This window comes from Scophthalmus maximus, chromosome 12 (genome assembly GCF_022379125.1).
Source record: "Scophthalmus maximus strain ysfricsl-2021 chromosome 12, ASM2237912v1, whole genome shotgun sequence".
NCBI classification, from domain to species: Eukaryota; Metazoa; Chordata; class Actinopteri; order Pleuronectiformes; family Scophthalmidae; genus Scophthalmus; species Scophthalmus maximus.
The window spans coordinates 18,087,188-18,113,639 of NC_061526.1; the positions used below are offsets into that span (position 1 = coordinate 18,087,188).

Here is a 26,452-nt window from a genome sequence, read left to right on the forward strand (position 1 = left end):
TGAAAGCCGCGCGACGGAGACGTGAGGAGAAAAAAAAGGAAGAAAAAGGAATTGAGGGAGGAGAAAAGCCCATGAGGCAAAGGGAGATTCTCATCTTCCCTGAAATCAGATGATCCCTCCCTCCCTCCCTCCATCCTGTCCTCCGCTGCTACAGCTTTCTTTCTCGCATCTCTTTCTCTCGCCCTATGCCGTCTCCCTCCTTCTCCTCGGCCTCCCTCTTTCTCTTCCTCCCTCCTACCTTTATCTTTATTCAGCCAACCTTTTCTCTTACCACCTCCCAATCTCTCTCTCTCTCTAATTTCTCCTCACCCTCCCTTCCCTCTTTTCCTCCCTCTCTCTCTCTCTTGGCTTTCACTCTGTCAGTATTATCACTCTCTTTGTATTCCACCTCCCTCATCCTCTCTCTGTCACATTGGGAGAGCTGCAGGCAGACAGAAGCAGCATACACTAATGTTACTATATTTGACAAGACACACACACACACACACACACACACACACACACACACACACACATTCTCCTGCCACTTGCACGACTGCACACACATACAGAAAAGAAGGAGGGGAGGTGGGGGCACAAACGCACACACACACACACACACACACACACACTCACACACCGGAAAGACAACCCTCAAGTGTACATGCATGGATAAACACACACACTCCGACGCGTGCTGAGTGCAGGAATCACAAACATAGCGACACACAGAAGGGCGAGCGCGTGACGCCAGCAACCTAACGCCGTTGTCTCCCTCTCTTTCTCTCTCTCTCTCTCTCTCACACACACACACACACTTCGTCTCTCTCTCTTTTTCATACACACACTCACGCCTCTCCGACACACACGACAGCGCACAAGCCAGCGAGCAGGACGGCGCTGGACGTATCATTCATATAGGGAATAGATCCGAGGAAAAGGATTAACTATCTCCATCCCTCTCCCTGTAAGGACCTTATCCTCTCTTCCCTCCTCTTGTGTCTCTAAGCCTCCCTTCACCTCGTTTTTTTCCACAATCCCTCTTTTTTTTTTTTTTTTACAATTCGTTGGTGGGTTGAAGGGAAGCTGGGGGGATTGTCTCTATACAGAGAGCAGGATTATTCTCATTATTATTCATTTGACCAGGATCTTGAATGTATGGATTTCTTTACCTGAAGGGGACAGTTCTTCGCCGCCTCGTCCTGTGAGAGATGTTGAATCTTTTTTTAATTTTTGGGATATTTTTTGTGGGATGGCTGAGGGCAGGAAGCTGTGAGGCTGCTGCTGTCTGAGATATTTGGTCAAAAGGTAAGTGTGTTTGTGGTGTTAGTTCGCCTCGCACGCACGCAGCACACACTCAGCGACACACACACACACACACACACACACACACACACAAACACTTCATCGTGACTGCTTCTCCTGTTATTTTTTACGGATGGAATTAAAGAAGTGCTATGTCCGTCAAAGCAGAGCGCAGACGGAGGCAGGCAAACCAATGGGCACTGTTGATCGGGACTAAAGGTGCATGCTGGCGAGGATTTGATTGGCATTAAATGTCAGCCCTTAACCTGCTTCCTGGGCGCACACCACGCACACATAACACGCACATTCATGGGAATTTTTAGCCTTTGGTTTTGGGGCAAGGCTCAAAGAGGTGGGCAGTGGGAGAAAGTGAGAGGAAGGTATTTATTCACACACAAATATGTTTCTGGTGAGAATCAGTTTGACAGGAGTAAAACATTAAAGGGAGTAATGAAAAAACACAGACAGCCATGTGACAAAGGTGCATAAGACTCACTATGCCACAGAGATATGTATATCTTTATTATTAAAAAAATAACGACATGCCCTTCGGTAAATGTTTTGATCTAAATATCTGAATATATGAAGAGTATAGAACTTTGCTATTTTCATTCCTGACACAACCTCCCTGATTGTAAAGAAACCTCTTGGTGTATAAAACCAAACATCCTCATGCTCTGTAGAAATCTAGTTAAGCATTTATGTATTGTGTGTCATGTGTTATAGTTTTTGTCGGGGCTAATGCTCGGATTTACATGGGGTATCACTTATAGACCTGTTAAAGATAAAAAAAAAAAAGGTTGAAATATTAATTTAAGTAAAAGGTGCTTACCCAGTGACAATGTCCCAAAAAGTTTCAGTGACTTCCAGCTTAGGGTTTGTCCTTATCTGGCTCTAACTGGCTAAAAAACGTTAATCTGATTTTAATAAAAAAATTTCAGGCCTCGTGTGGTTCAAATATTGAGAATCCCCGAAAAAAGTTTTGAATCTGCTTTACTCTCAGGAAATGTGTCACGGCCGTTCATGTGGCAATGGACATGTATGGTCAAAAATAAATAAATAGGTGTCTCGAAAACTCAGGGCTGTCATGTGACCTGCAGGTCCACATTTGGCCATCGCACCGGCTCTGATGCACATCACAGTGCTACTGTATCTCTGGGGGCTTTGGTGAAGTCGATCTCTATCACACACACAGTTACCGGTGTGAGCAAGGTCAGCGCTCATACAGAAGGTGCATTCAATAAAGTCATATTAATGTGATCTGTCTGTCTGCCTTCCTCCAATTTGCTGCTAACTTGGTAGACAACTTCACGGACATATTAATTCAACCTATAGCTACAGTGGTTTATTGTGTATATACAGTATATCACAGCAATTGTAGTTTCTGCCTAACCTGTCTCATTTCTTCTCTGATCTTCACAGCATCCCATGTACGTCGTTCTAGTCAATTTGAAACCCTTGATAGGTTTTAATTACACGGTGTCCTGCCGGTTCTCCGTCTGATGCTCAGGGTGAAGTGTGTTGCTTAATTGTTTTTCATCGCTGCATTACACCTTTCTAAACTCTGACCCTGTTTTGGACGGTGTGACGTAAGAAGTATTTAACCTGCACAGTGATTCTATGAGGAGGAGCTGGGTGTGAGTTAAGCTGCTCCACCCTGAGCTCCTCAAGGCTCTTGTGGTTCACATTAGCTACAAATTAGAGGGAACTGTCTGATTATCCCTCGAGCAATGTAGATGTATTCTAACCCAGAGAAAACAAGTATGAACACTAACCGGTCCTGTGGTCGGTGCAGTAGTTGGACCCACACATGCATGTTCACAGTTGGGCCAAAATTTTTCGATCGAACGTATGACCCCTTTACTCCAAACAACTACATTCCTGTTTGGTAAGTGTTCAAGAAAGACGCATTTTACTACAGCCCTGACTTTAGGTTAATTTATAGTGTGAGCCTAAAATCCTGAACATTTAGGAAACCAACCTCATCAATAGTACTGTAATAATATTACTGTAATCACAAATTATGGCACATGTCATAACATGGTCTACGATTAAATTGCCAAGTCTAAATGCCGACATAGTTGAATAAGAATTAGCTTTCATGTTGCCCAATCATTTTCCCACTGAAGCCATATTACTGACTTATTACTTTACCATGTTGGTGATTTATAAAACTAAAAATGAATGTTAGCATAAATCATAATATTTTTCCAGCATATTCTTTCATACCAGTGTATGCCTGGGATATGACCTGTAGACAATGTATGTACATGTATGTTTATATATTAGTGGTCACACACACACACACACACACACACACACAAACACACACACACACACACACACACACACACACACACACACACAAACACAAGCAAGTGTGTAATGTTTATGTAAAGTATGAGTCTTCATATACAAATGCATGTGTAACTGTATATCTGAACATATTTTTACACCACATATCTGTCAACACATATGTGCCTCTATTTGTCAAGCTATCAGCATATGCTTAGGTGTGTGTGTGTGTGTGTGTGTGTGTGTGTGTGTGTGTGTGTGTTTGTGTGTTGCCCCAATCTCTCTCTTCTACTTTAAGAAAGCCATTAAAAATTGATTTAGGGAGGTCAGCTGCTTTACTCTTCCTTTGTTAGTAACCACACCTACAGTACACACAGACACAGACAAACAAACACGTGAACATTTAAAAGCAGTTATGAGCTCATTATGCACTTTTAATGACCTTTTATTCCCTTTTCCTCTCTACTGTAAGTTGATTGTTTGTTTTGTCAAATGATTTGACATTGATAGACCTCTTGTATAACGCCATGCCCAAATGCCAGTGCCAGTGTTTTATTGCAGGCATGTGGCCCTTGAATGAGTGACATCACAGTTGTAAACACACAGACGCACACACAGGCCGATCATTCACCCTCAACTCCACGCCTGTCAGAAGAAAGATGAAACGCACTGAAAAACAGGCTTAAGTGAGCAAAGTGGGCCACATATATGCAATTTCACACACTCACACAAATCCACACCCACACACACACAAACACAAATCCCCACGCACACACACACACAAACACAAATCCCCAGGCACGGACACGCGCGCGCGCACACACACACACACACGTGTTGTATTTGTCCTGTAACAGATGATTTTCGTTTGACTTTTTTTTATTATTGTTGATTAAGATTGTCTGTTGTACTACCGACAACATTCTCCAGCTGTTGTGCATCCATCATGCACCTGAAGTAATCGTGTTTATACTTTGTCGTAGGGGGAAATGACGGGGAAGTGTGCACTAGAGATGGCTTTGCATGATGGATCATAAAATACCTATTTGACTGTGAACAAGATTAGGGAGCCATTCTACCAACACACACTGATGGTTACATTCATTTTGCTGACTATTATACGGACCAATAATGACGCGCAACGATCAGCACTTGAAATGGCTCCTCTAGATCACGAAATATGAATTTGACGAGCATGAAGGAAAACGAGAGGACTACTGATTCCTCACTATCAACAAACTCTGCCTTCATCAAGCGTGTAGCACAAACAGTCCCAGCCCACCACTCACAGTTGGTGGTCTCATACATTGCTATCTCAGCGCCAGAGGTGTGTGGTTACATTTTTGAGGAAATACCCGTCCGAGCTCCGCACGAAGCCTCTGTAACACCCTGTTGAGCATAAATCCAGCTCAAGTGCGGACAGGAAACAATTAGCGGAATAAACAGAAAGGTAAAAATAGGATGGAAAGAAGAGAGGATACAGGGGAGGACGAGAGGAGCCGAGGAGAGGGGAGAGGGTGTTACTCAATTCCCCTAACATGCAGGGCCACTTGGACACCCAAGCATTTACACGTGTGTGCCCAAATGTGTGCATGGGTGCATATGTGGGTTCCAGCCCCCCCCCCCCCCCCCCCCCCAGGGTCCAGGTCAAACCGGTAAAAAAAGCTTTCTGAGAATAGCCAGACAGGCAGGCAGGCAGGCAGGCAGGCCACCACAGCACCCGTTTCACATGTTGGGGACTGATGGGTGAACGGTAACATGTGGCCGCAGAGGTGACCTTCTACCACACCTCCAACATGTCATTTAAAGGGCCGTCGCAGCATGAGTGCACACATGATGGCATTGTGGGACATTTCCCCCTGCGTATTGATATATAGTTTTTTCTTTCGTCATTTTTCATCCACTCTCATTCATTGTCAAGATTTATCATTAGAGCCCGAGCGCGTTGTCCAGTAGCCAATAAAAATGTATGAGCCTTTCACAGATATATTCGTATTCTTTGTGTATACATATCCATAATTTCTTTGTCTGTATAGCGCCTTGCTTTTGAAAGGCGCTATACAAATAAAGTTATTATAAGGTTTTAATGATACTGTCTTAATTCATGTGTGTAACCTAATTAGGTGTCTACAGGCTTGCTCCACTCAAAATGTAATTGTACAAGTTCAGTGACAATAAAGATCTGTATCTCTATTTATCAGTGTTTATGTTTGCCGATATGGAACATTTTTACAGATAATAATTATTTTTATTTTCTTGATTCAATTTGGTTGTATTTGTGTTTTCTTTTAATCTGTGGTTATTTATAGTAAAGCTTAGGGTTAAACTGTAAACTATCAAACCTACATTTTTTTGTGATAAGGGTTTGATAATGACATCTTAGGAATCATTGCTACTTTATAGATGATATGTGGTTGATTTATTGGTATCAGCATTTTTTTACTAGATAATACCAGTATTGGCATTGGCCTCCCAAAAATCCATATCCATCATGCTCTAGATATTATAGAAAATAATGAGAAGTCAGATGGAAACAGTGGGATGTGACTGAGGTCAATGAGCAACATCCAGTACTTGGCTGATCTACTGGACATGAGCTCGGTTCATCATTTGGCTTTTGAAAATTTAGAACCACTGAGTGATTTTACTTTCTACTCTTAAAGTGCTTTTCCAGCCAAACTTTTTTCCTCCTCAAAATAAACAATCACATACTGAACCACGAATCGTTTGACAAATGGCCGACATTTACGGTCCGAAAGATGAAATTTAAAACTGATTACCCACAACTCGAAATCGTAACAACCAACGAACAGCAGCATTCATCTCTACGTGTGAAGAAAGCTTTGTGAAATGTTCTACATTAGCCTGTAAAATGAGAAACTGTATGGTAATGCAAAACATCTGCAAAAACTGTAATCACTATGGATTTACAAATGAACAATTGTAACACCCAGTGAGCTGAAAAAGGAAAACATATACAGCTTGAAATTTCAAAGCAGGGAGAATTCATAAATTCCACGAGTCCCTTTTATTCTCATCTGCCCCCTTTTGAATTTTTCAAATGACGCTTCATGTGCACATTTGAGAAGAACAACTCAAATTTCCCAGCAGAGCCTGGCTAATGTGACTTTAATCACATGCAGGAAATCCATCTGCCGAATATCCTTGGTCCATGCTTCTGTTCCTGTATCACGCGCGGTAGAGAGAGAAGGATGAGAGGATGAGAGAGATGGGGAGGAGAGAAATAAGCGTTGAATATTGAAAGATGAAGGTCATAAAGAAAAAGAAAAAGGAAAAAAAAGGAACGACAGAGGAATAAGTGTTCGAGGAGAGGGGTGAGATAGAGCGAGAAAGCGTTCTAGGTAGAGAGAATATAAAGAAAGAGGAGAGAGCTGAGAGATTAGACAAGTGTTTTGTTTTTTTTCTATTTGCCTCAGTGTCTGGCAGGTGCTAATAGCAATAATGATAACATAAATAGCACCACTGGGGTGCACATCGGACACACACACACACACACACACACACACACCAAAACACTAGGGAGGTTGTGGAGGAGAATTTTAACGTCCTCCCTGTTTACCCGTTGCACTTATTTTTACCTCCCCTCCCCTGCAGACTTTCCTGCCTTGCCTATATTTCTTCCTCTTATCCTTTCGTCAGTGTTTCTCTTCTACACCTCCTTTTCCTGCTGTCACCCTCTCTCGTGAAACCTCTTCCCCCCCACTTGCCTCTCCCCTCCCCCAGTTTCCACCACTAAGTCGTACATAAACAGTTGAAAAAAAAACTTAGTGACACTTGAACATCATCTACATCTATATATTCACTTTATCATCCTTCTATTCTGGATTATTTTGGATTAGCATTCCTTTTTTTAAAGCTGGTAGGAGGGTAAAGCCATGTAGAAATGGACAAATTACCTTGATTTAACTTAAAAATGAGCAGTGCAGGAAAAAGTCTGCCCTTTGTTCTGTTCCTGTACTTTCCTCCACAAACACCGAAACAAAAGCCTAATTGGATTAGTGCAATATTTCTAACTCTGGTGATTGGGTTTTTCACAATACTCTGGGAAAAGGCACTCCACCCATTTACAAAAAAAATCCAATTAGCCCAGGGGGTTGTGTGCATCAGTCACCTTTTTTTTCTTCCCCCCAATGATAATATCCAACTTGTAAAACTTGTTTTCATTGTAATAATTCAACAGTGACAACAAGACTAATCTTTTCAATGCATGTGGGATTTGTTTCATTACACTGCTGTCACTGGAATGGGCCAATGTATCAGAAAATAAAACAAAATAATAACCGCGAGCAAGAGAAAGAAACAATATTTAGACATACTATCCAAGTAGCTATATATCATGTAGAATCATATACTTCTGACAAGTTAGATGACTTTTTTTCCTGCTGGTTTGAGGTCTACACAACTGTCTTATAAAACTTGATCTGAATAGTCCTATAGAGCTGCTTTATTGGTGAAGATTTATTGATTTTATTATACACTTTCTAAGGTGGACTATGTGAAAAGAATGAGTTTTCAGAGCAGACACAATGGGTTGAAACAGTCAGATACCATCACCTCCATAACCTAAGAATTTTAAGCGCTTGAAGGTTTCTCTCTCAAGACAACCTTGTTAGTCTTCACTCAGCAAGTAATGGATTCCGCTTAGGTCGGCTGCTGCTATGTTACTTTTAGTTATGCAGCAAAGGGTTTAAAGGGTGTGCGCTGCACTCAACCGCCTCCTGCCACTTGCTGCTTTGCTCAAGGGTATTTGGGCAGGATCACACATGCAAAAACACACAACGTCTCCCGACCTAATTCTTTCCTTGGCTTCTCTCATTTCCTCTTCAATCTACAGTATATTCTGCGTTTTTCTGTGATTGACAGTTTCTACCTTTTTTCTTACTCTGCCTTTTCCCTCCATGTCTCTCTCTCTCCCCTCACCCTTGCTCTGCCTGTGTCATTCTCTCTCTCTCGCTCTCTCTCTGTTTGTCAGTCACTGTGTCAGACAGTACCAGTAGGGGTTCTGTCTGTGGGAAAGGCAAACTGATTGTGTAAACTGCCAAAGACTTACACATCAACTATTTATGATTATGAAATACCGGGGGGCCCGGTTTTGTGATCGCTTGCGCACATGCATATACGCACACATGCACGTTGTCTGCACACCAGCCATCATAGAGGCGAATACACACACACGACGCACGTGTACACGTGTGCACATTTGTGCCGCCGTGTGCAAATTCATGTGAGATGACCTGAGATTGAGAATTTGTAAATATCTATCTATCTGTCTCACTTGTGTCTTCTCTCGCTCCTCAGGTGTTTTGGTGTACCTTTTCCCAGCCGCCGCCCTAGTGGAGGCTGCAGGCATGGCGGCCTGATGCCCCCATAACCCCATCCCCTCCGACAGAGGAAGGCTGCAAAGCTCTTTGTCATGCCCCCCCACACCCACCACCCTGGGGGCACTGGCCTGCCCCCGGCTAGTGCCACCACCCACTCGGCCAGACCCGGTGAGTCGACAGAAAAGGAAAATCAGATCGAGGGAGGAAGGAGGGGGAAAAAATGAGAGAAACTGACGAGAGATGAAGAAATAATAGTCATCTGTTCCCCCTCAAATCTGCTCTATTTTATCCCCATCTATTGTATTCCTAACGACGCATGAAAGGAGGAATACTGTCTGTTTTGACAGCTGCTAATGTCAGCATTGCCAGCATACTTGAGCGCGCGCGTGCTCACACACACACACACACACAAAGGATGAAGGCATTGAGCATGCTGTGGCCACGTGCCAAGTCCTCCAGTGAAATGCCAAATTTACTGTATGTATTAATACAGCCAGCGGTCTGTAGAAACAATGCAAAGTGGGGAGAGAATGACAGAAGAGAGACCTGCAGGTTATTGGTCTGCCTTTTCCTCTGCCTCCCTTTTAATTCCCTTTCATTCCCTTCTCCGGTATTTCACACGCCACATACTTCTTCCTCTGCTCTCACATATTTCACTCCCCCCTTTCATCCCCCATTTCACCTGTCCCCCCTTCCCTCTAATTCGTTACCCCCCTTCCTCGTCTCTTCCAGCCAACAGTCTTTCTCTCTTTCCCCGTACCACAGGTCAAACCAAAAATCCATCAGAAGTCGGGTGGCATAGCAACAGATACGACAGCTGTATGCATGCATGTGTGTGTGCGCTGTGGGTTGGACGGTGGAGTGGAGGCATCCCGCTCTCTGAGAGAGCTCAGACATCTTCTCGGCTAATAGGCGCGCATGAGAGCCCCCTCTCTGCCTTACAATGTGTCAGAGCCTCCACACATGCACATCGCACCTTCAAGTCGATAGATACGCCTCACTGTGGGCCGCCCGGCCTCCCTCTGTCTCTATCGCACCACCTCACACCTCTTCCTTTTTCCTCTTCATCCGCCCTCTACCTTTTCTTCACCCTCCCCTCCATCTCTGCATTAAACATTCAGAACCATTTAACTTCAGTGTCTGCCTCAGTCTGCCTCTCTCGGCGTGTGTGTGTGTCATGGAGCTTAATCACCATAAATGTTATACGGTAACAACAGTGATTAAGTCTTTGGAGCAAAGGAGTCAAAATGTCATCTGTCAGTCATCTAAATCTTTCTCCCTCAGCCTTCCTAGCAGTTACATGAATGCGACACAATATTTCCGAACCACCTCTGTCACAATTTTAATTCAATACTCTTTATTGACACAACATCTGCATTGTCAACAGTGCCGAGCTCAGGTGTTTTCTCTGACGCTCTCCTCCGCTTCATCACCGTCTCTTTGTTTTTTCTCTTGCAACCCTCAGAAGCGCACTGATCTCTGCTATCGCGCCACATGCACACACTTACAAACAAAGAACTACTGAGCCACTGGAAGATGCAGAAAATATGTACTGAGTACTGAGAATCAAATCATTAATAATGTGTTTCTTTCCAAAAGCCAATGAAGTGACTGCAAAAAACCTTTGAAATGTTACAAAAATTCAAAGGTGTGCTCATAGGCTGCAGGAAGAAATTCTCTGTGACAGAAAACAGATCAAAAAGAAAAACTGAAAGAGTCCTTCCCGAAGTGTTACTATTCCTCAGTGTCAGACAGTGATGGGCCATATTTCAAACTAATGGCCGTAAAACTATGACAACGTTTTTTAACCTACATGATACAGAAATTGATATGATATATTTTTTAGAGGATGTTTCAGGGGTATTTTTGAGTGTCCAATTTTTTGTTAAATGTGCCAAATGATAAATAAATGTATGAATCTCATCACGGTTCATTGTATAATTTATTTCAAATTCAACTTCATATCAAATAAGTGGTTTGGTTTTATAATCACTACATATTTATTTCAATGTCTGCTTTTATTCATCCAAGCAAAATAAAATACTCCAAGTCCTTCTTATTATCAAGTGTTAATAATGTCATAACCATGAAGCTATAAGCCATTAACAGCCCTAGGAAGTACTAGATAGTGGTTCCAAAAACGTCAAGAAACTAAATAAGGGCTTAAGAGTGACAGGTAAAAAAAAAAAGACAGTAAAAGGTTAAACAGAGAGCAAACTAGTGACTAAAAGAGTTAGACAGAGGAAGTGAGAAAGAAGATGGAAACAGTGGGGGGGGGGGGGGGGGGGGGGGGGGGGGGGGAAGAGGAGGAGGAGGAGGAGGAGGAGAGGTGTGAGATCAAAGTGGTGCAGAGGAACAGAGAAGACTGAGGAGAAGAAAGGATGGAGGAGGAGTAGGAGAGGTGAGAGAGGAGAACAGAGAGGCCTCTGAGTGACGCAGAGACCATATGGTGCCTCCAGGCCTTCACGATCCCAGCAGACTGTCTCATCTGACACACACACACACACACACACACACACACACACACACACACACACACACAAGCAAGCATGAATTCATTCCTATTCACATATATACTGTAAACATACACTGTACTTTCCCAGGTCATACTGTGTGTGTGTGTGTATGTGTGTGTGTGAGTGTGTGTGTGTGTGTGTGTGTGTGTGTACGTGCGTGTGTGTGTCCTGTCATGTTGCAGTCCCAAACAAAGCTGGCAGATTATCTGACCACATAGCTTCCCATCAAAAGAGTAAGTGACAGAGAGAGGGAGTGAAAAAGCAGCGAGCATTTGGCTTTGAACGGGGACGTAATGCACCAACTGAGGTTACAACATTTGGTTTGGAATGTAGCCATAGTACGGGGACTAAGGTTGGAGCAGTATGCTCGGAGAAGAGCTTGTAATACAGTGCAGTGACGGAGGACGTAGCGTAAGGATTGGAACGGAGCCACGACAGCGATAAACACGCTGCATCAAGGTGACAACAAACTTTTTTGTCGGCCTGCAGCTGTCAGGTTGTTAAATCTGAACTGATTTTGTCTCTTCAACGACAGTGGTCAGCTGTGAGCGTGTGGCAGCACACCAACCAAATTCATTGCTGGGGTGGTGAGTACCTGGTGGCACCTCTTCCACCCCGCTGGGATGCTGGGCATGAAGCCACAGCGACGTGACACAGTGTGTGTCTGTAGTGTAGCATTAGGTTTGGAGCAGAGCCTGATCCTTTCACATAGTGTTATATGAGACCGGGAGTGAGAAACTGCAGTGACAGCTTGTTGGCCAACAATGTACAGCATTTGGAAAATCAAAGTTTGTAATAAATACCTTTATTAATGTATCCGCTAGTTATTTCGAAATGCCGGGATCAAAAGTACAAACACACAGCACATGACTGCAAGCGCAGTATACGCCAGGTCTATTTTTCCCTCCCCTTATTGACCACAGTTTAGTTTGCTGCAGGTACCAGCATGAGTGTGCATAAGTACCATAGCGCACAAACACATGGTACTGGCCCACTTTCAAAGGACATTGGCAAGGATGAACCTGAATCATCGTCTGCACAGCACCACTGCAGTTCAGCACCACTGCAGTTCAGCACTCGCTTAATGATACTGATACAGAATTACACCATCAAGAGCAAGTCCAGCGTGAGGCTGATAGGCCGATTCTTGACAGAAAAATAGAAAAATAACGCAACAAGTAATCACACAAAACGGCTGATAATGGTTCTGTGCAACAAAGCCATTTGAGATGTGCTCGTTTTGTCTAAGTGCTGACACTCCACCAGCCTCTGAAAAGAGCATTCAATTAGCAAGATAAGAGATTTCAAGCACCATACAACAAGTCTAAAATTAGGATTTAATCACTACTTCACTTCTACCTATCTATGAATCCATTTATAGCAAAAAACTAAATAACAAACCTACAACTTATAAAACATTGGCTTTAAAATCACACCATGACAATTGTCTCTCAGTGTGTGTGTGTGTGTGTGTGTGTGTGTGTGTGTGTGTGTGTGTGTGTGTGTGTGTGTGTGTGTGTCAATCCCATCAGTCTATCCGCCCCCATCTGAGGGAATGAGTGGGCATAAATTACACCCTGTCAAAGATCCAACGCCGAATCTGTTCAATTCCAGTCACACTGATGCAAATGTGACATCAAGGCCGAGCGCCGTTCGTGTCATCGCCAAATTCTGAATGTACTCAGCGAGGCGAGGGGTCAGTGGAAAACAATGCAACAAACCTCAAAGGGGTGGTATTTGCTGAAGCTGGCCTCAAATTATTTCACTGATAACATGTTTACCAGTTTTCCATCACTTCTTCCCCTCACCTGTCACTCCCACTAATTAATCGCCACTATCGCGAAATGATCCCACCGCACATCACACACTCCCATGGGCTATAGTGTTGTGAGAACACGTGTGTCTGTGTGTGTGTGTGTGTGTGTGTGTGTCATTACAAATTGACACGGAAAGCATGAATTATAGAGGAAGATCAGTCTACACATTATCCACTCATCCCTCCAAGTCAAAATAATGATTCTGTGTTATCTATGCAGAATTAATGAGAAAAAAACATGGGGACAGAGAGAGAGAGAGTGAGAGAAATAATTGGAGGTGATCTCATAGGGAGGAAAGGAAGAAATGATGTTCAAAAATGTTGATTATGGAGACAGTCTCCTCCTCGCCTCCCTTCTTCCTCCCTCTCCTCATCACACTGTCAGCAGGAGCACAGCCTAAACCCTCACACCGTGTTCCTGCTTATCGTCAATTGCACAACGTGTGTGTGTGCGTGTTACTGCGCGTGTACGTATGTGTGCGTGATCATCACGTCCTGTGTGCGAGTAGGCGATTATACATGCGTGTGCAGTCAGGGAGGGAGGGAGGTTAGTGCGAGTGAGAGACCAGATAATATGGTTATAGGATCGAGGTTTAATGTGAACCTACAAGAACTTCCTTCCCGATTCCTCCTCTCTTCCCTAGAACATCGTCGACAGCACGTGGTTGCCACGGTAACGTAGCATTACAGTGTCAATGCTGAAATAATGTTGTGTGGTATTGCTGGGACCTTGGTATTATGTCAGTGTTGTGCTTTTATACTGAGACAGTAACGTCGTGCATCTAGTGAGGCAGCATACTGTAAAGTGTACATAGAATCAAACAAACACACACACACACACACACACACACACACACACACACACAGGGGCTATTTTCCATCTGCTAACTAAATGAGGTCTCGGGTTTCAGACATCAGACGTGTCACAGCTTCTGACAAATTACACAGAAACTCTCGCTCCTTTAAACGCTTCCTTAAATATCTTTGGCGTTTGGTATCCCCAGCGTGGCATCTTGCGTGCTTGTTTTACCTAAGCCAATAATCCAAGAAACGTACATATATTTAATCAACATTGAAATAAATCACAGAAAATCAGAAGATCGTCACATTTGAAAAGCAGCCACCAACAAAAGCCAGGTATGGAATTAGATCGACAAACTGTTTCAGTACTAGTGTTGAATCTATGTTGCTTTTTCTGCCAAAGACATGCAGTCAAGCTGGAGTCAGTTCTAAACTCTGTGCTGTTGCAGCAGTGAGGACAGCAGCGAGGATAGATCTGTGCCAGACTCCTTCACAGAGCACCAAGTAAAACATTTAACGGTTAGAGAAAAATACAGACGGGTGAGTCCCGCTGCATGCAGGACAGCTGGTCATTCTAGTAACAGGATAGCACCAAGTGTGCTGCCTGAACGGAAAACAGCTTGGCCCCTGGTAACATGCGACTGGCCTCAGTAACAGAAGTGCCTGCGGTGGTGACATCATAGCCGGGTCCAGTGTCACCAAGGGGCCCCTGGATATAAACTTACAGACAGCTGAGGCCCCGGAGTTGTCGAGCGGCGTTGCCGAGGAGACGCTGTCAAACATCACAGAGTCATCTGATACCAGAGATGGGTTTAATCTAGGTTTTGTGCCCCCGAAGATAAGAATGACACATTCATTATAAAATTCAAAATAAAGATGTGTCTGTGTGGACTTGAGAGTCTGTGTCAGCATGTCATAATGCTGATATTTAAGATTATTTATGACTGATTTTCTGCTTTTCGAAGCTTCAAACACCCACATACACACACACAGACACACACTTTGACTGTAAGCAGCGTGCCAGTGTCCACATTATCTAAAAGAAAGCTAGGCTGTTGACAAAAAATTTAATCGTCAAGAGAAATCTTTAAGTGTTCATTATCTTACATAAGACAACAAAAATGGGCCACACAATCCTTTAAACTAAAATAAACATGAACATATAAAAGGCAACTGAGTGAGACAATGCAAGACTTCTAATAGTCTGTTTAAATTTTTTCCAAGACAGATGAACATTAATAATTTCTCAATCCTGGGAAACATTTTTCACAGACAGAGTAGTTGTTTCTTGTAAGAGGAGAGACTGCGAACCTAGAGTAAAAAAAAAAATTAAATAAAAATGTATCATATCTGCTATCAGATTAATATGATCTGATGGTTTCTTCAATATATATGCTCCCAATTTAATATGTGCAGTGTAGTATACTATTTGATACCACGACTGCACAGTGTATGTATGTACACAGCGTTGCTATGGATCTCTAGACTATATTGTCATATTTATTTTCTATTTCTATTTAGTCTATCTGTCTGTCTGTCTATCTATCTATCAATCTTTATATCTATCTGTCTATCTCTCTAGTTATCTATCTATCTACAGTGAGTCCTGCTTCAATCAAACCCCAACATCTTGTTGTGTGTGTCTCCGTTTGTTCACCGCCGCTGAGAGCATTGCCAGTCTACATTTGCCCTAAATGACAGCACTTTTACGGCATGTGTTTTGGGGATTCCTATAAAAGATTCAGTCTGAAGTCTGGTTGGGACTGAGTTAAACTGCACAGAAACACTTCAACGTGTCTCTGGACTGAACCTCCCTACATCTCCCTCTGACTGTGGCTTAACATTTTGTCTCTGGTCTGGCTGCGTGGAGCGCTACAGCAGAGAGGAGAACCGGAGCAGCTAAAATAAGCCAAAACAAAAAACCACCTCCTCCACGAGAGCAGCTAAAACCACTCACAAATGTTGGAAGATAGGCTAAAGGGAGGGAGGGAGGGAGTGGGAGTCATAGTACTGAAAGGTGACGAGAGGAGAGGGGTAGGGATGAGGAGAGAGGACAGGAAGGGGCAGGGGAGAAGAAGAAGAACTTTGCACATTGACGCCCATTTCGCAGACTGAGAGAGATGAACGGTGCACAAAGACGACCACAATTTGACACTTGACATGATATGAGGAGGAAGCAGCAGCAACAACAAAAAACACAACTTCTCTCTGTCACTCTCAGGCTGTTGTTTAACAGTGCTTCTACCTCTGAGCTACATTATCCTGCGCTACTGTACCTTTTCAAACCCGTTATGGGAAATTCACAGAATCCTTCTAGACTCCTACTGAGCTGCTGCTGCAGCCAAACACCGGCCTCCTAAAGCATTTCCACTACAAAGTTGGACAGCACCTGACTCGCCAGGATGCTGTCAAGTCTCTCCCTTCATCCGTTTATAAACGGGGAGTGCATTTATTCCCAGAGATTAGGATTATACTGCGAAATGGAGCAGAGAGGATAACGGATACAGGAATAGTCCGGCACACTGATCTTGTCCACAGTCACAGAGACTTTGGGTGAAAAAACAATGTGCTGGTTGTGCAGAGTTCTGGTTGAGCGAGGTCGGCTTCAGTCTGGTCTGGCAGGTGAAAACTGCCTGGGAAAAGAGGCTATTCTTAGACTGCTGTCAGTGTGTGTGTGTGTGTGTGTGTGTGTGTGTGTGTGTGTGTTCTCAGAACGGTACAATGGCATTTCCAGAGGTTTGCAGAACATTTACACATTCCCAGTGCCCATGGGAACTTTCAGATTTCAAGGGTAAATGAGATGAATATAATAAAATGAATCAATCAATTTGCTTACATTATTCTGGCCTTCTGAGTACATTGCTCCTCATTTATCATTATAAATAAGCTAAAGTCCACCCTTAATTCTCAGATGATATTGTTATTTTCTAGATTCTGTTCTCAAGTTTAAAGGGAAAAATGTTTTATCAGTGATGACATAAAAAGGCCCTGAGACCTACTCAATACTACAAATTAAATGATTTGAATTGTGCAGTCACACATATCTACTGATATCACATTCATCTATATCGCATTCATCACATTGTTGTGTTGGTTCATATAAACCTATCTCACTTGGGACTGGCCAGTAAGGGGATATATTTCACAGAGTTTCATCACATTGAGAGCCAGACGTTCCAGTATGGGTGTTGAAAGGGAATTAAGTCTTGATTATGAGGGGGAGGAAGGAGAGAGGAAATTAGAAACGAAAAACGGATGAAGAGAGAAGCAGACGGACCAACGCGGAGGGAAAACACAACAACAGGGAGCGGGTGAGACGTGGTGTGACAAAAGACAACGGCACACTGAGAAGTAGATGCTAACAGTATGCAGAGGATGCAAGTGATGAAATCTGCTGGTGAGGCAGAGTCGTGTCAGAGAGTGAAAAGTGCTGTGTCCGTGTCTGGAGTTAAGACGGTGTAGCTTTCTTAATATCACACTTTGTTGGTGTTTAACACACACACAGACACAGCAGCATACTGTGTGCCCACAGAGACACACACACACACACAGAGAGAGAGAGATAAAGCATAAGTCGCACTGATAAGCCATTGGATGGAAACAAAGTCAGTCACTGTAACAAGACACAGGGGGAATACAGAGCAGAGCCGAGAGATTCAAAGTGAAAAGGGAATGAGAAAGATAAAGAGACTCAAGTGGGAGAGAGGGACAGACTTACAGAGGGGAGCGAGGGAGAGACAGATGCAAAGGGTAACTAATAAAGAACCGGGGGGGGGGTGAATGAAGACCCAAACTGACAGAAGAGTAAATATATTTAAAGCATTTTACAGGAAAAAAAATGGGGAATTTAGAAACAGAGGCGGCCACACAAACCGGGGAACCGAATGAGAGAGGAAACTGGAACAGGAGGAAAAAACAAGAGCTAATGAGTGGAAATAATGAAATGGCTGTAGTCTGCAGGACAATAAAGTGCCACTAAAGAGAGATGAGCTCCTGTGAGCTGCACACCAACATACACACACAAAGAAAAAGAAAAAAGACAGAGGCAGACACACTCACCCACGAGCACAAAAGAAAATTCACAAGTCCAGCAGGCTTTTTTAAAAAGCAATGGCTTTGTGACTACAGAATAAACGAGATAGTAGAGGCGTATACACACACACACACACACACACACACACACACGTGCACACACACGTGCACACAATTCATATGACTGCTCTGGCCCCGCTGTGATCTTGCAGGCAGAATGCGGCTGACATCTGCAGGAGAGATCCAATTTGAAAACTGGATCAGACAAACGGTGACGCCTCAGATCCTCGGGGCAGTTTCTTGAAGTTTAAACATCCATTTAAAAACGTCCATTCTGTCGCATGAAGACGGTGACCGTGTGATTCCGGCGCATCAGAACCGTAGGAAGGTATTTAACTGGGAGCGCTGAGCTGCTGTTTCCTCCCACTCACAGTCTTTATTTGATTCTTTGGTTTTTGGTTTTTTTGACACCCGTCGGCTCCACAGGAACCGGGGCATCTCACACAAGTGACAGTAGGGAAGTTGTGGTCCCTTCTTCTAAGATACATCTAACAAAATGTACGGCAATGAATTGGCTGACTAAGTGACAGAGCATTTCACGTCCAATCTCTCTGCTGTGAAAGGAACTAAATGACTATGTCTTTTCTCTCCTCCCCTTTCCTACTCCGTCACCTCCGTCAGTCTTCCTCTGTGTCCTCTGCCTCCTCGCGGCGCTGCCTCCGCCCGCCTGGTCCTGCCCTCCTCCCTGTCTCTGCTCCTCAGACGGCCTGGAGGTGGACTGCGGGGGCCGGGGGCTCTCCTCCCTGCCGCCCCTGCACCTCCTGCCCCCCGGGAGCCGCTCCTTCCTGCTGGCCAACAACAAGCTCGCCTCGCTGGGAGCCTCCGCCTTCGCTAACCTCTCCTTCCTGGAGGTCAGCGGCCCATTGTTTACCGTTGAAATTATGATTTGAATATGTTGTGGGTCGTTGTCATTGTTTACTGCGGCATGTCCACTGACCTTGCACACTGAATTAGAGAGTGATGCTGTTGGGTGCATCTCATATTGAACAAACTGAGCTCTGCTGTCAATCTGAAAAGTTTAGGAAAGTGGACAATTCGAACGTTTTGTAGCAGTGAATCTATTTTATAGAATTCTGTTTTTCACGTTACCTTCCAAAAGGAACATCAGCCAATACTCTAACATTCAAATATGTATTTAAGTGAAGATGTACATTTGTGTGTGTGTGTGTGTGTGTTTTAGGAACTGGACCTCTCTAATAACTACCTAGATAATTTACCAGCTGGATTATTCAGAGACATGTCCAACCTGACGAGACTGACTCTGCACAACAACTCACTCACAGCGATGGACAGAGAACTCTTCCAGGTAAACCGCAGTACGGCTCTCTAATGGAGACAATGGAGACAAATTTCTGCAAAGAAGCAGATAGGATGAATGCAACATATTTACACTGTAGATCGTGAAAGAGCTCCTCTCCTCCTCCTTTGACTTGTATTAGGAGATATTCCATCTAATCAATCCACTTAAATAATTTGTTAGCGGTGCAGTTTTAACTCCCGGGCGAGGCTCAACAAACTCTGTTTAGGAGAAGTGCCAACCTGAGCAGATGCGCTGACAAGACTGGGATCCTGTCCAGGTGGTGGATTAATAATGAACCATTTACCCAACACATTAATTCACTTTTATCTGAACCAAGGCAGTGTGTAGGATGTGCTTGTGTCAGGACTTTACTTGGGACCCTTTATTGAACAAGATTAGGCCCTCAAGTGGTGCTAGCTGTGCCTCTTGAAATCAAAGACAGAAGGTAATAATACCAACAAAAGTACTGGGGAGAGAGAGAGAAAAAAAATAACTGCATTGTACCAGACTGAGACGAAACAAACCAAGCACCCGTTGTTTCTACAGGGTTTGGGGGGCCTTCAAAGTCTGGATCTGTCCCTGAACGGCCTGTCCTTTGTTCCTCTGGGGCTGCTGGACGAGCTGCAGGGCCTCAGGTAGACGCATATCTACACAAACTCTCTCACACTGACATGATTTTTCTTCCGACACGCCCTTACGGAGCCCCAGAGCAAAACTAGAGTACGATGGCAATCCCAGATTATAGACATCGTAGTAATCCGACAATGAGAGGGTCAAGGGTCAAAGCTCTAAATCAGAGAAAGAATTGGTTGGAAATAAATTAAGGGGAATGAGAGAAATCAGATTTCTGAGAGTGGGCAGACTGATCGGAAGAGCAAGATCAGCCTACGTGTTAGATGGAGATGGGGGTTATTACCCAGCAGTGGAAGTGTAGCATACAGTATGCAGTGGCCACTGTTGTGATCAGCTGCCTGTTAAATCAGTGCCACAAGGGTAAATTCTCCTCTTCCGTTGGGATTCAAGAGAATGAATTTCCTTCTACTCATTCCATAGGTGGCTGTCTCTAGCGGGTAACAGGCTCCATGGTTTGGAGAGGGCAGCGTTTGAGCCCCTTGCCAACCTCCAACACCTGGAATTGGGAAACAACCCCTGGGAATGTGACTGCAACCTCCGCGATTTCAAACACTGGATGGAGTGGCTCCTTTACAGAGGTGGATGCTTGATTTATGTTACAGGAGCCTCTGACTAGGGTGTGTTTGGTTTGAATAAGTGCACAGCAGACAGAAGAAGTGCACGAAAGCTGGCGAATGCAAGTTTACCACAGGGACAGATAAGGCTCGGTGTGCGTTTCCATTTGTGCATCCCCTGCGCTTCTAGCTACGTGATATAATTGCACTGGTGTCTGAATGCACATTACCATGCGCATTGTGTGTTTCTGCGTCCAGTGTGTGTTACCCACGTGTCTCTGCAGGCTGTTAGTACATCAGATAACCGCAGCTGCTCTCCGCTCTCTCTCTTCATGTGTAAAAATCTACACTCACCCCAGCGCCTCGAGCCTCAGCTGGCCCGCTAATGAAGCATCCCTTCTCTTTTCTGCTCCCTTCTCCGCCACCACTTCATTCTGCTCTCTTCTGCTTTGCTGGGCTCCGCCCTCCAGCTCCAGCTCAGTACAAAACCTCAGACGGAGACGGACACGCGGCGACCGTGATCGTTTAATAATCAACAGAGCGGCGGAGGAAAAAACCTACAAAGAGACGCTTGTATAGTTGAGCGTGAGAGCAGATGGCGCGTTAAAGAAAGCAAGACAAAGCGCGGAACAAGTGTGAAAAAGCTCGGTGACGGCGGCATGTGTTGGCTTCAAGCACACACAGCGGGGATATGTTGGGATGTTTGGAGAGGGGATGCTCTCCTCACACACTGAAGTAAAAGCTTCTGGGGGCTAAACACCTCTTCCCTTCATCTCATTGATTCTCATGCTTCACATGTCTGAGGGCGCAGACCAGCGTGTTTTAACACTTGACCGCAAGACGCATACTACGTGGGGAGGCGAATGAAGCATGTGATGACAACAAAAGTGCACCCCCCCCCCACCCTATAGGAATTAGTGACTCAGATGTTTCCCTCTCCCAAACACACACTCGAGCTTTGCCAAAGCTAGGCATGTCATCTTGTGAATTATAGAAGAGCTTAGTTGAGGCTATCTCCAACTTAGTGTAGAGGGCACAGTAAACTCTCCGTGTGTGTTAAGTGATTCATGACTCATCCTGGTGTTGGCATAAACCACCCCCATCTCTGTCTCTTCCTCTCTCTCTCTGTTAATTGCTGGTGCTTTACAGACACAAGGCATTTTGTAAAATCACCTCTCCGTGTCCTCCTGTCTCTGTATCTCTTTCCCACTCCTCCAGGGGGGAAGGTGGACGCGGTGGAGTGCACGCTACCGAAGGATCTGCGCGGGCGCGACATCCGCGGCGTTCCCGTGGAAATGTTCAATTACTGCCTCCAACTTGAGGACGAGAACGGAGGGGGCGAGGGTTCCCGTTCCGGACAAAAGGGCGTCCCCCCCTGCAGCAGGAACGCTCTTAACCCCAGTGGGGCAACACCGATTTCTGACAACATCGGCGACGACGCCTCTTCAAACACAGGCGGTGGCGGCGGAGAGGCCCCGTCGGAATGCGTCCGCACGCGCTACCGGCCCGTGAGCGTGCGTCGCGCCATCGGCACAGTGGTGATCGCCGGCGTGGTCTGCGGCATCGTTTGCATCATGATGGTCGCAGCCGCAGCGTACGGCTGCATTTACGCCTCCCTGATGGCCAAATACCAGAGAGAGCTGAAGAAGAGGCAGCCACTGATGGGGGACGGAGAGGGGGACGGAGAGGATAGGGAGGAGAAACAGATCTCCTCCGTGGCCTAGAGAAGTGACGGGACGGAGGAGGCTTGGAGTGTCAAAGGTGAAGGTTGGAAGGGGCGAAAACTTCAAGGGCTCAGGGAGGAGAGAGAAGGGAAGAGTTTGCGTCATGCACACAAGACAGTTAATGGTGTCTCTCCCTCTCAAACAGACACCTTTCTCCCACTTTTTGTCTTCCTTTCTTTGTCCTCTTTCTATTTTTAACTGTTGCCCTCTCTCAAACACACACTCCCTCACACACACACCTTATCTGTTGCCGGATTTTATCACTGCAGTATTTGTTACCAATCATCCCTCCAACTGCCCACCAACCACCTACTGTACTACCGCTTTTGGCTGCTGCTGAATTTTCCATTTCTGATGGCCAAGAGAAGGGAAAAAAAATTGATAGGCTAATATGGTACATATCATTTAAGCTGTGACTAGACACTCATGGTGTATGATCAGTCAGTATTTGTAATAGCTGGATCGAATTTTCAGGGATTTACAGTATGTATAGTGGTGTTTGGACCAATATTCATAATAATTAAGAAAAATGCACGGCTCTTGTTTTGTTTGTACCTTTTCTCCTCCTCAACCTCAATAAAAGCCAGTAGTTCCCTCCCAAACCAGGACCCCAACCCGAGACCCCTTCACCTTCGTCTGGCCTAATGCTCCTCTGACGTTCCTGAGGACCTCCACATCCCAAAGAAACGGCCAGTACTCGAACGCTTGGAGGAAACGAGGGAAACGTTTGTGGATCCACACAAGGAGACGTCATTTAAAAAGACAACACCCCTTGAGTGCTTTGTCCACCGAGAAATAGTGGGATGCACATTATGTGTTGCCAGTAAACGAAACATGGAGTCTCCCATGTCTCTAGAGGCTTGTTATGGACGTTCGATGTACAACAGGAAACCATCTGCATTGATAGAATGATCATTTGTGGATGGCTAGAAATAGACCATAACTGGATCACAGCTGTTTCTCTCTGGACCGACAACGTCTCCCAGATTGGAGCTGTAATGCATAAGATTCTACAGTGGATGTTATTCATCAGTTCAACGGGGAAGAAACTATTTAACTGAAATCAGAATTTTCCTGTGTTGGTCCCCTTTTACTCAGAAAAAGGCTTATAGCTTCACTTGATGCTTGTTAAATGATCGTGATCATGGACAGATCAAAAGCCTGGTAGACAATTCTCGTTCAGAGTCGTCTTCACAAACAGTTTTCATGAAGCGATCTAAAGGACCACAGACTTTGTTCAGAGCTCATTTTCAGACTGATGTCACCCTCAGAGGTTAACGTTTGCTACTATGGCACGGAAAAACTATCTCAGAGAACCCTGTCTCAAGGCAAGGACTACAACAACTCATCTAAGGACTACAGACTTCAGACTCCTGCACTTTATTTCCCAAATCAGTTACCCTCTGGCCTTCCTCTCCCGCTTCCCTTCCCCGCTCTTTCTTTCTACGATGGAAGATTTGCCCAGAGGGGATTATAGTGAACAAGGGATTAAACAAAAAGACGCTGCTATATTGTTTTCCCCCAACCTCCTTCTTGTCCCTTTATCTCTCCATCCATCTTTCCGTCCAGTGCTATTTATGGAAAGCTGTTCACACTTCCTTAAAGATTTCCACCTCATTTTTTTCTTTTCATCCCTCTCTTATGCCATGTTGTTGTCTCTTGTGTTTCCCCCCCCCCCCAAAGGATCTGCAATATGCAATGGAAGTTGTGCCACCATAACTTGAAAATATAGTCACTGCCAAAGAGTCCTTGTGTTTTCAATTAAGCAATCATCGATTTGAATCTGTTTCCTTGATGCATTCAGAACAAAAAGTTAGTTAGTTTGATTTACACAATCATAAAAATCCTAATTTATGCCTGTGAAATATTTATGGAATATGATTAGCATTTTAGTAAATAGAGCAGGACATTTGTGTCTTCAGTGATAAGCAATCTCACATATCCGGCTTTCATTGCATATTGCTCCCCTACAGTCGAACTGTTCCCTCTTAATTTTTAATTGGCTGGAAGTAAACTTATATTAATAGTGTGTTATCTTATACATGGGTATGATGCAGATAAATATTATTATATTAGCCTCTACTATGGTGTGTTGGCCCAGCGATCCCCAAAATGTTTTTGACGTAACTGTTCATGGGTTTCTGTATCTACTCATGACATATGTCTTTTGTTGTGTTAATAATGTCGATATTTCGTTTCGTTTTGGGGTTTTAAAATATTTGTGTAATGTTTGATTATTTGTCGTGTTTTATTTTATTTGTGTTCAGTAGCTGGTCAAGTTTCTGCAAGAAGCATAGAAAGAGTTTGGCCCCATGCTGCTGCCTCATCTCTGAACTTTGTCAGATTAACATTACTTAGCATTGGCTCACGTGCACACAAGAAACCTTTTCTATTTAACGTGATCTTTTTTTTAACTTAACGTTGAAGGGCTTGCTCTGTCTCCTACAAATACCTTTTACTTATATCATGCAACTTGCTTTAAAAAACAAACAGCATTCATATTTATGCTGCAGAAAGATATTTGATGGGACACAGACATGTACAGTATGTTCCCTTCCAACACTTTCCAGGAAGGTTTCATTTTATCTCCAATATCTACACATCCTAAAAACTAATATAAGAAATGAAAGAATACAGTGAGCTGAGGTTAAGATAATGAACCTTAGAAAGGGTGAGGAAAAAAGTGTGAGGGAACGGGTCATGGATAAATGACAAATACGTAAAATCTCATGTGATGCATGAGATGGGACTTGAAGACTTGAAGACACACTTACATTTTGCTGCAATTCTGAACATTACACTATTTCTTGCATCGACCAGAAAAGTTTCATATAAAAATGGATCTGTAGGAGACTGAGCTGGCGGGATGCAGGATTTTGGTTTTCGATTATTTGATCGTTCCGATACTGATCAAGTTTGCGATGCATAACAAGTCTCGATGCACTTCAGCAACAACACTCACTCATGTAAGAGATGGAGAAAATGAGTAGGAAATCGGGTATAATTCAAAAAGATGCAAAGTGATGTTTTATAGAAAATTGAACCATTAACTTCACAGAAAGGCAACATCTACTAAACTCTTTCTATACGTCTGGAAACATTGTCCTCTCACCCCCTGGTCTGCAGGTCTCATGTTGTTGGTTGCTAAGTATCTTAGCTAGCTGAATCCTGTTCCTATAGCCTGTGTGTGTAAAGACTAATAAATTATAGTTTGTTACGTAAAAACTGCAGCAGCCATGTTGACTGAGGGCCTCAAAGACTATGTTGCCCAGAGATCTATGGTGTGTTTGATGATTGTGATTATGACGCTGATAGGATGATGATGATGATGATACTGATGATAATGATGATGAAGCATTTCCTAGTCAATATGCATTGATTTGAATAAAAACATATCACACATGTCAGATTTAAACAACAACCACCTGTTCTTTCAAAATTATCAATAGCACAATGTCGACCGCGAGCAGGAAGGGAAAAATGAATTATTGGATTATAGTGTTGGATGATAAATAATAACATAATTTGTTAGATTTAGACACACGAGAATGACGTCAAATAACATTTTCCAGTATCCCCCAAATTAGATCAAGTGAGCTGGAGTCCTTTCACTGGCCGCAGTGGAGGGAAGACAATTATTTGCAGTGTCCAAATTACAATTTTTTAGGGGAAAGAGAGTCAGAAAGTATGATGTAAGGAGATGAAGCTACGGTGGAATAAATGCACAGCATCAATCGAGAGCATGAATCAGTGGTGACAACAGCTCCTTTGTACACTGAACCGTATCCCATTTTCTTTGTCCCTTGCCCTCTATCTCCTCTCACCTTTTCACTGTTTCTCACCGCCGCTGTCCTCCCCATCTCTTGTCACTTATCTCGCCGCCATTTATCTTTCTGTCGCCTGTTCTCCCATCATTTTTTCACCTTCTTTTCTCTCATCTCTGCCCTCTTTATCCTCTGTCTAGTCTATTGTGTGTCCTTATTTCCCCCTTTCATATATCTTTTTCTGTCTTTTTTATCCTCATCCCCTGCTTTCTCTCCTCCCCCTGACATGTCTCCATGTCTCTCAATAATATATTTCTTCCCACCTCTCTCT

The 26,452-nt window shown here is 43.9% G+C and overlaps 2 protein-coding genes across 3 annotated transcripts in view; one reads left to right on the forward strand and one right to left on the reverse strand.

Annotated features, from left to right (window-relative positions):
- Window positions 1-26,452, reverse strand: part of cacna2d4a (calcium channel, voltage-dependent, alpha 2/delta subunit 4a) — a 74,047-nt gene that overhangs the window by 24,695 nt on the left and 22,900 nt on the right. The window lies entirely within an intron of this gene.
- On the forward strand, window positions 408-25,772 carry lrtm2a (leucine-rich repeats and transmembrane domains 2a). The gene is made up of 7 exons (XM_035618679.2): window positions 408-1,287; window positions 8,899-9,089; window positions 18,768-18,997; window positions 19,327-19,452; window positions 19,993-20,081; window positions 20,500-20,657; window positions 21,852-25,772. The coding sequence occupies exons 2-7, from the start codon at window positions 9,014-9,016 to the stop codon at window positions 22,355-22,357; spliced, it is 1,185 nt and encodes a 394-aa protein (XP_035474572.1). The 5' UTR covers window positions 408-1,287; window positions 8,899-9,013; the 3' UTR covers window positions 22,358-25,772.

What these genes read in the sequence shown, in the direction of transcription:
- lrtm2a (XM_035618679.2), top strand. Translation starts at nt 9,014, where the DNA reads ATGCCCCCCCACACCCACCACCCTGGGGGCACTGGCCTGCCCCCGGCT. An exon ending in GACGAGCTGCAGGGCCTCAG is followed by an intron (nt 20,082 to 20,499) that starts GTAGACGCATAT and finishes CTCATTCCATAG; the next exon opens with GTGGCTGTCTCTAGCGGGTA. An exon ending in GGAGTGGCTCCTTTACAGAG is followed by an intron (nt 20,658 to 21,851) that starts GTGGATGCTTGA and finishes CCACTCCTCCAG; the next exon opens with GGGGGAAGGTGGACGCGGTG.